The 10,507-nt window shown below is 40.7% G+C and overlaps 1 protein-coding gene and 1 long non-coding RNA gene across 4 annotated transcripts in view; one reads left to right on the top strand and one right to left on the bottom strand.

Annotated features, from left to right (window-relative positions):
• Positions 1–536: 536 nt before the first annotated feature.
• On the bottom strand, positions 537–9,704 carry LOC308589508. The gene is made up of 4 exons (XR_014009335.1): positions 9,655–9,704; positions 9,452–9,478; positions 9,271–9,323; positions 537–748 (listed from the first exon to the last, which is right to left on the bottom strand). It is a non-coding gene; the product is annotated as an uncharacterized lncRNA (long non-coding RNA).
• Positions 3,367–10,507, top strand: part of ADPRHL1 (ADP-ribosylhydrolase like 1) — a 44,679-nt gene continuing 37,538 nt past the window's right edge. For 2 of the 3 annotated variants that reach the window (XM_081198235.1, XM_081198234.1), the window contains exon 1: positions 3,367–3,869. In XM_081198235.1, coding sequence (XP_081054361.1) covers positions 3,653–3,869 — 217 coding nt within the window. In that variant the 5' untranslated portion in view covers positions 3,367–3,652. The remainder of the gene's footprint in view (positions 3,870–10,507) is intronic. The other variant, XM_081198238.1, reaches the window with a different exon arrangement.

Genomic DNA, 10,507 nt, shown 5'->3' with positions numbered 1-10,507 from the left:
GTGGTATTTTTATATGAAGTTAAAGCTGATGAAAGAATGCAGTGAAATATTTATTGACACATCTCTTCAGCATGGTGCCAAGATTCTAAATTTACGGAAAGGCCAAGCTGAACCATTTTTTAAAAAGCTTGATTTCCTCATTCCACACTGACCTTATGGGAATTTGTTTGTACTTGATCAATATCGAGGCAACCAAGTATCTGTATTGTGGCTGTTAATATTTTGAATGTAGAGGAAACGTTCAAGAATCATTTGATATTTCATGATTGCCTATTGAATTTTCTAAGTATATTATGTATACGATCTGGCTCAAGACCATTTTAAGTTCCTCTGATATTAGTGGAAGCAAGGCATACACATGCTTAATTCTCCCACTGAAATCAAAGCCACTTAAAAAGGGCTTAAGTTCATTTGATTATGTCGCTATATATGCAGCAGTCTGATACTGAGTGATTTCCAAATCATGGCCAAGAACTCAAGGTGTATTGATTGTCAACTCATAGATTAAGGACAGAGAAATGCATTGCGCCTTGACCTAAAGTGGGTTCCACAAATGGTACCAGCATCATTTTATATTTTTTAAACAATATAGATGCAAAGGAAGACAGGACTGTTGTGCCTCCTATGTAGAAGGAGTGATTTCAGCAGACCTATCTTTCTCAGCCTGCATGATTTCCCTTCTTGAATTTCCTCTTCTGTATGACAGTTGAAGTTGCAGGAGCCCATCTCTTCATTGTAATTTGTTATCCTAGAAAGAATCAGGAAGGTGAACGTTTGCAATAAATAAAGTAAATAAATTAAATTGGGTCCCATGTTGCATCTACTAAGGTCGAAAGCATGTAAAGTGGTGGATTTCACAAGCCTTCCTTTTGAGTTACAAAAGAGCCAATAGAGGGTAATGTCTAGCTATGTAGTACAAGGTGACCAATTTCACTTTTAGACTAGGTTAACATCATCAGCTGTGTTCTGCTAAGGTGAAACTTCAGTAAGAAAAATAGAAACTACAAACAACAGTAATGAACTGAATCTTTCATTTCACCACTAGATGCCAGTATAACAGCTTTTAGCTATCTCTTACTTTTCTAGCCAGGTGGTTAGGCTAGGAACTGTGAAAAAGTCAGGTACGGTATTCTCAAAAGGTCATTCAACTACCTTAATGCATTTGCCCAGAAATGTATCTGGACATTAAATGTCTTCAGATGGGGTCTACAGCAGGCCTTCCTAATCTGTGGCTCTCTAGATGTTCCTGGACTAGAATTCTCATCATCCTTGAGTCTTGGCTGTGCTGCCTGAGGCTGATAGCTGTTAAGAGTCCATATGGAGTGCCATAGATTAGCTATCTGTGATCTACAGCAAAAAAAGACCCTAACAGGTTGCACTAGCTTTGAAACTGTCCTTGCAAGGTCAGTGGGATAGAAATGCTTTGTCTTTAAATGTTAAGCCCTTGCTTTTTTCTAATAACCAGTTACATTTGTCTACCGCTTCTTAATCTAAGTGTTAAACAGTTAAAATGTGATATTGGATACAGACATGTATTGCAGGTTAAACATGAAAATCTTAGCAGCATGTTGATCGTTTGTATTAGAATTTAACTTGCAGCTTAATGTATTTGAGCATGCAGATGGTTATCACAACCCTTACGTTTTCCTGTTCTTATATTTTGAGGCTATATGTCCTTAATACAGTTTAGTATGATGGGCAATATTTGCAAAATTTAACATATTCCTGATACATTGAGAATTCTGGAACTTCATGGGGATCCCAGAGTTGATCGAGGGACAAGATTTTAATTAATGGTGGCCAAATTCCTAAATATACGCTGCATAATTTTCTGTAACATCTAGTGTTTGATTAACCTTAAAACTGCAATGAAGAGAATGATGATTGATAGCACTGTCTCCATTCATCAGAGCCAACAAAATACTTGTTGTGCACCAAAAATGATAATTAACAAGTCATAAAATGGGGGGTGGATTTATACATTAAAGGCAATAAGCACAAAACACAATATAACAATATTATTTTCAAATCACAGCAAACTTTTGAATTGAGTTATAATTTCCAGTACATGTAACAGGAAATAAGCTGGAATGAAAAAGGCTTGCTCAAGAACAAACAATTACTCCGAACCCAGGTGTTCAAAGCAAATCCAACTGATTTATTAGTAGTGTCAGTTGGACTCTCTAGTATGTGCATGACAGTTGTGCAACTGAGTAACAGCAATCTTGATGGCAAAAGAGATATTACTACCTGATGAAATAAGTTCATTTAATTAGTAATACCAAAATTTGGTTTGAGTGCTAAATTCTCTGCAGAAAATGTATGAATGAAGATTACTGTAATCTCTGAAAATATGTTTTGGGACAATCTTACACAAATGTAACCCATGCTTTGTTAAAACTGCCAGGTTTTTTCTTCTAACCCTATGCACTTCAGGGAATTAAAACAGGAAGTGGTCAGTTGCCATAACTAATTCATATTTTTAAATATGGATCTTCCAAAATACCGATGGATCATCATCTTGTTTGGCTTGTAAAGCTGTTTTTGTATTACTATATTAGGAAATAATTTTATATTCTCAGAGGTGGAATGAAGAGAATATTAAAAGATGGCCTTTCCTTTTAGCAATGAGTAGCACCTTTTTGTTAGCTTGTGAGTTGCCTTACAGAACTACCCCTTTCCTTCACAGGCCTGTGAAATTTTGTGTCACATTTTATTTAAATCAAGTTGTTCAAAGTTTACACTTCTGTATTTTCCCACCGTGGATAAAATGTAAATGTATTTTCCTACCTACATGCTCAAGTTTGAATCCTGCCAGAGATTTTTTTTAATGAGAGAGAACCTTGAATTATGCTGGAAATAGAAACCAAAGCTAAGCATCCTTTGGGGAACGCCTAGTTGCCCCAGAATAACCTAACTATGTGTATACATAATGTGATTCTCATGCAGGAGCACTAGGAAGGAAACACTGTTCAACTACTTCTGTATGGCCCAGTGTTGTTTCACTGCAATAAAACATTTATGAGTGTGCTGCAGGGCAGCAAACAAACTTAAAGCCAGCTCAGTTCATTGATGAATTGGCTTTCCATTTTCTTCTTTTTATTGCTAGCTTCCTTCTCACCTTTATGGTCTTCTTCCTCTGCTGTCTTTAATCACTGTTCTTGTTTTGTGTTTTTCTCAGTTCCCCCCCAAAAGTAACTGAGTACAGTACTACAAAAGTCAAAGAAAAATATGCTCATTTGCACAGCTGTAAAAATAAACCTCCTGATTACAGCATGTGTTTTTCTAGGTGTAGAGTTACTTGAACTGGATAGCCAAAATATTTCTTGGCTTGCTTTGTCCAGGATTGTTAGGAGGGTTTTTGATTTTTGCTACTTGCATGGACTAGTGCATTGCACACTTTGGGAGCTTGCAGCTTAAAAATAAGTCAGAAAATTCTTGGACTAACAATTTCTATCCCTTCATTGGATGTCAGACAAGTGGTGGCATCTGCAACTCCAGAAAAGGAAAGCCTTGCCTTATACAGACAGCTCTGTGCAATGACACAATGGCTCCGATATAAAGTGTTGCTTGACCGGAGCTTGGAAGGCAAAGGAACAAAGAAACAAGAAGTGACAGTTTTTGAGAACCGAAGAAGCACTGAAGTCCCCTTATGATGGATAAATTTAAGGCTGCTCTGTTGCTGGCAGGGGTAGGAGACGCTCTGGGCTATCGAAATTTCACACGGGAAAATAATGCATTAGGTGCAAAGATTCAAGGGGAACTGAAAGAAATTGGAGGACTCGAGAACCTGGTCCTGTCATCTGACAAATGGCCAATCAGTGATAATACTCTTATGCACATGGCTACAGCTGAGGCTCTCGTCACAGGTAGGAAAAACTTCAGGTTGTATGCAAGCTGGGAGGGGAAGGCTAAACCTGGAGAACAGCATCTAATTATTGTGTTCTGTTACCTAAGCAGCGAGTTTGTGCAGAAATTCATGCTACCTTCAGTTATCAATGCATATGATGTCTTGGTTTTGCCATTTAACTAGCATGGTTGCTGAAAATGTAAATGGTACAAGGAGTCTTCCCTTCAAATACCACCTCAAGTGTGAGCTTGCTAGGTGGCCAACTATTTCTCATCTTTCTATTTCAGTATGGAGAAGAGAATACTGGTCTACCTTATTACTGAGAATAATTGAGTCTCAATGTTCTCACACTATATATATATATATATATATATATATATATATATATATATATATATGCAGGTTTTGGTGTCTTCGGGTGTCTTCCCGTGTAAGAGTTGGGGTGTCTAGGAAGACACCCGAAGACACCAAAACCTGCATTCCTGTACCCGTGAAAATCTACGAAAGCATATATATATATATATATATATATATATATATAGAATGAGAGAATGAATATGATTTCCATTCACAGTAAGAAAGTTACATATTCTCTTCGTTGGTTGCATAAAATTTATTGTTGAAAGGTATAAACTAAGATAACACATTTTTCTTTCACTGGATGCATTGATATAAACTTGCTTTGAATGAAAGTGCTCATCAATCGTTCCTCTTCATCCTGGAGAAGAGTGACTAGTGGGGTGCCACAGGGTTCTGTCTTGGGCCCGGTCTTATTCAACATCTTTATCAACGACTTGGATGATGGACTCAAGGGCATCCTGATCAAATTTGCAGATGACACCAAACTGGGAGGGGTGGCTAACACCCCAGAGGACAGGATCACACTTCAAAACAACCTTGACAGATTAGAGAACTGGGCAAAAACAAACAAGATGAATTTTAACGTAAAAGTATTTTAAAGTATTGCACTTGGGCAAAAAAAATGAGAGGCACAAATACAAGATGGGGGACACCTGGCTTGAGAGCAGTACATGTGAAAAGGATCTAGGAGTCTTGGTTGACCACAAACTTGACATGAGCCAACAGTGTGACGCGGCAGCTAAAAAAGCCAATGCAATTCTGGGCTGCATCAATAGGAGTATAGCATCTAGATCAAGGGAAGTAATAGTGCCACTGTATTCTGCTCTGGTCAGACCTCACCTGGAGTACTGTGTCCAGTTCTGGGCACCACAATTCAAGAAGGACACTGACAAACTGGAACGTGTCCAGAGGAGGGCAACCAAAATGGTCAAAGGCCTGGAAACGATGCCTTATGAGGAACGGCTAAGGGAGCTGGGCATGTTTAGCCTGGAGAAGAGGAGGTTAAGGGGTGATATGATAGCCATGTTCAAATATATAAAAGGATGTCACATAGAGGAGGGAGAAAGGTTGTTTTCTGCTGCTCCAGAGAAGCGGACACGGAGCAGTGGATCCAAACTACAAGAAAGAAGATTCCACCTAAACATTAGGAAGAACTTCCTGACAGTAAGAGCTGTTTGACAGTGGAATTTGCTGCCAAGGAGTGTGGTGGAGTCTCCTTCTTTGGAGGTCTTTAAGCAGAGGCTTGACAACCATATGTCAGGAGTGCTCTGATGGTGTTTCCTGCTTGGCAGGGGGTTGGACTCGATGGCCCTTGTGGTCTCTTCCAATTCTATGTTTCTATGATTCTATGATTCTATGAAACATGGATGGGGAAAATAAAACCTTAAGCCATTTTCCTTTATCAGAGTTGCCTATTCCTGACTGGTATATAGACAGCTGCCCATCATAGTAAGTATCAACTCCCTTTGCATAAAAAGCATCCAATATTGTCAAGTTATTGAATGCAACGGTATCTTACAACCCAATTTATGTGTTGTTTTTATGAAACTTCCAAGATAACTGCTGAACAAAACATCTGTATCTTCACTGAAGACAAATGCTCTCCAAATGTGTTGCAGTTCTCAGCGTGTTTTCTAGAATCGGGAAAGTCAATGAAATTTCTCTGACATTCCACTCTTATCTGACTGCTGCTGAGATGCTCTAAATTTAGCCACCAGAGGCCTGTTGAAGAGAATCTGGGATATTTCGTGTCTAGCTACTGGTTAGCCAATGATGTGAGCAGGAGCTAATACCCTAAAGATAATGGCAAGATGTCAACCTATCATGGAAAAGGATGACTAACATACTTCTGAATATAGTCAGTGATTAAATGCATGTCACATGTTTCCTGCTTCTTGACCTCTGTATGAGCATAAATGTTATCTGCAAGGCTTATCAAGCTGCTTTGCAACCATTTTTAGCTGCACAAAAGCAAGCTACATACATATCCCTCTGCCTATAGCGTATACAGCAGGGGAGCTGCTGTTTCAAAATCTCGTTTTTGAACTTCTTTCCGAATTCCATCAATTGCAATTGCAAGCACCAGTTGTTATAATACATGTGTGTTTTAGACATAGGAACATGATAAAATCAGTTTTTAGCCATTTAAGACAATACATGCTTTCCCATTTTGAAAAGCAAAATGCACCTTAACTTGCTCATCATGGGTTGAGATAGTACAAGCCCCCTTTTACACGTGTTCGATATGTGCATGACTGTCTGGAAGTGACCCAAAAACATCACAAAAAGGGGTGGGGCGGGGGCAGAACAGGGTTTTTGCAGGCTTTTCCAATGGTGTTTCAAATATACACAATTTAACGTAAACACCTACCCCCCCTTAGCTGTCAACTTTTCCCTTTTCTTGCGAGGAATCCTATTCGGAATAAGGGAATTTCCCTTAAAGAAAGGAAAACGTTGACAGCTATGCCTCCCCCCCCCCCGTAAATGGGGGTTGCCTGTATCACCATTTGTGTCTACTGGACTGAGCATTGAATGAAAGATAATTTGAAATCTAATAATGGCATTTGGCATTATTAATGGCATATCTTCCTTTGTCCTTTGGTGATCTCTAAATTGATTTACCATCACCTATCTTTTAGGGTGGTTGAAACCAGTACATAAAAATCTCAGGCTGGACTGTAAAGTGGCTGTTTCTGCAGCTTCACAGTCCTAATGTTTTCTAGAGCAGGTAACGTCACTTTTCAGTTGCCTCCCTCCTTAAAGCAGCTATACAATATTATTTCCCTCCATACCCTTACCATTTTCCAAATGTGAAAAAGTCAATAGTGTCTAGACCATAAAGTTGAATATATAGCTGCCATTGATCAAAACAATTGTGCCATCTCTTGGCCAGGATAGTATTATAGCTTTGTGGTGGGGGTAAGGTAAAAAAGTAAGATGTATGCAGAGACCCTCCTAACCCTTGGATCACGCAAGTGTTATAATATAAGCCAAGCCAGCTTCCTGGTGAGGTGATTGCCTGGGTGATGGGCCATTAAAGGAAACAAAGGAAAGAGGTGTATGTGAGATGGGAAATGGATGGTTAGTTAGAAGGAAAAGCAGAGTTGAGATGTGACCTAGAAGGAAAACAGCAAGCTGGGGAGAGAGTCAGATCAATGTTTGATTTAGGTTTGAATTCAAGGCTACAGCTATGGGAGAAACAAAACCCTCTAGGGTTGCTAATGCTGCAAACCCATCCATTGTAGGCTCAGGTTGTATGTACATATAAACCGTATAAAGGAACCACAGTCTGCACTGTGCCTCATTCCAAAAGGAAACAAACCCTGGGTTAGTGCCTGGAGCCCCTGGAATCTCGCGTCACTGAGAGATTGTGGTGGCGTGCAACAATATGTAGACATGTGATCATCTGTTTCTCTGACGTCAAGGCATATGGACCACTGGCATTCATGGCAGAGTGGCCCAGGACCTATGATGCTATCAGAGCCATTGACCAGGTGGTGTGCATCAGGTGTATCTGTAATCATACTGCAGGATTCAGTGTGACCTAAATCAACAAGTGCAGTGGGCAGAAGGGCTGTAGTGAGATGGGCTGCCTTGAAATTACAAATATAACAAGTTGCAGGAGGCCAAACAGGTCTGCATATTCCCCCATCATGGCCAATACAATTCTATCTGAATCTCCAAGTGGCCTGGGTTTGGCCCTTTTCAGTGTTCGCACTGCATCAGTTCTGATGATGAGAAAGTTCGATGCCCAGCTAGTAGATAAAGCACCAGTGAACATGGTTGTGAACCTTTTAGCTGCAATTTGCACACTATGGAAGCAGCTGCTCACGCAAGCTCAAAAACTGGTGGCTGCCTCCTTATATTGGCAGTAGGTGCACACATATGGTTGAAGCTGATAGCCATGCTCTGGGAACCTCCTGGAAGCTACCTCCAGCATTTCTGTATTCAGGCACATATATTGAGTTAACAGAAAAACAGAACTGGAAACTGTTAAGTCTGTGTACCCCTTCTTATTTTGGCTGTGTTTATACTACTGTTTGCTATGCACTTGGGACACAGGTGGTGCTGTGGTCTAAACCACACAGCCTAGGACTTGCCGATCAGAAGGTTGGCGGTTCGTATCCCAGCGATGACGTGAGCTCCCATTGCTCGGTGCCTGCTCCTGCCAACCTAGCAGTTCGAAAGCACGATGTGCAAGTAGATAAGTAGGTACAGCTCCGGTAGGAAGGTAAACAATGTTTCCTTGCGCTGCTCTGGTTCGCCAGAAGCAGCTTAGTCATGCTGGCCACATGACCTGGAAACTGTACGCCTTGGCCAATAAAGCGAGATGAGCACCGCAACCCCAGAGTTGTCTGTGACTGGACCTAATGGTCAGATGTCCCTTTACCTTTACTATGCACTCAGTGCATTTCCAGTGCTGGGCTTTTAACCTGTGGTCATTTGATGTTATCCAAAATGTGCCCTATACTAAAAGTGAAAATCTGGACACAAAAGCTCCCCCCCCCCCGGAAGAATCTAAAAAAAAAAAAAAAAAAGACATTTCAAGTGACTGCCGGAAATTCCGCCCAGACACCATTTTTGACAGGAAAATCCCGGCTATGTCTGGGAAATTTTAGAGCACAGCAAAGTTGTTTCTCCCCACTTCCCAGCCAAAATGTTTCACAGTGCTTTGCCCCCAAGCTATTCCCATCAGCCTGGCTCCATTGGATTTGTTTCTGTTTGAGTATACATCCAAGAGTGTCGACCAGGTTGAGGATGTTTTTACTCTGTGCAAAGATGTTCACATCTTGACTAGAGATGAATTAGGAATGGCTTAACACACCTTTAATCTGCTGGTCTTTCCATCCTCAACATTCTTTGCTGCCTCTTAATATTCACATAGGATAGTACCAAGCAATAATATGGCTCACGTGAATAAAGTAGGGAAATTTTCTTTATGGAAGACCTAATGGAACCTAAAATCAGGACTATAAATAGAGGAGCGTCCTAACTTAGCTAACACTTCACCGCAGGGTGAGGAATGTTAATGCCAGGGCCAAATACTTATCCCGACTTACCTTTCCTTGTTATAATAATGAACCACTGCAGGGTTGTTGTATCTCACCCCAACCTGCAATGTGGGAATAAAACCAATGGAAAAATAATGCATTCTGGCTGTAAACTACACACTCAGCTTCATTCAAAACTGTGATAGTGGTCCAACATTGCAAGTTTGTTTTAAGTGACTTAGAGCCTGACCTGGAGTATTCAGTGTACAATACTCTGCTGTGCTGACCAGTGGCGTAGTGTGGGGGGTGCAGGGGGGCCGGCCGCACTGGGCGCAACATCTGGGGGTTAGGGTTAGGGGGCGCAAATCCACGGGTTAGGGGGCGCAAATCCACGGGTTAGGGAGCGCAAATTACTTGCCTTGCCCCGGGTGCTGACAACCCATGCTACGCCACTGGTGCTGACATAAATCAATCTCTCCCAGCCAGAGTTCCTTTCAACCTGCAATATGGGACAATGGGCTACATTTGCTATGGAATTTGCATGGGGGGGGAGGTAGAGTTCTTTCTCAACATTACTACTTTTGGGTAGGGGTGGGAAAGGGGTGGGTGATGCCCAGTGCCAGCTACATTAATTTTTTTTTTTATTCATTGTTTTCTATATGTATCTCTCAGTTCTGTTTGTTGGAATGTTAAAAAATGGCTTTGCAGGGCGCTTCCAGACTGGTGCTATTTTGGAGTGGGTTTTAAGCGCATATGGACTAATTCAGGTTGCAGCTTTATAGCTGATGGAGAGGTCTTGTGCAACAAACCCACTTCTTTAATAAGGAAAGTGATGGGGAATTGCACTGGAACACACAGGACAGCACTTGTTTGGTGAAAGGTCAAGGTTTAGGTTGTTTAACATCCCTAGAAACACATCAGAATGAAAGCTCATTAAATAAGCAATGTCGTCGTTATCTAGTCTCCCTGGAAATACACCAGGATAAATGTATATAAAACTGCATCCCTGTTTTAGCCACTCCATTTTCTACAAATTTTTTTTGGATACAGAGATCCCCAAAGTGTCCCTGTTCATATACAGAGTTTTTTCCACCATGGTATCCAGTTTATGGAGTAAGAACCCCAAAGAGTTACAGTTGACCCCTCATTGCCTTGCAATAAAAGCGTTTCAAAACCAAGGCATGCCTTCCCATAGAAAGTAATGCAAAATGGATTAATCTGTTCCAGACTTTTAAAAACAACCCCTAAAACAGCAATTTAACATGAATTTTACTATCTAACGAGACCATTGATCCATAAAATGAAA

Source organism: Podarcis bocagei (assembly GCF_964188305.1).
Source record: "Podarcis bocagei genome assembly, chromosome: 6".
NCBI lineage: Eukaryota > Metazoa > Chordata > Lepidosauria > Squamata > Lacertidae > Podarcis > Podarcis bocagei.
This window is presented reverse-complemented; position numbering and strand designations above follow the sequence as displayed.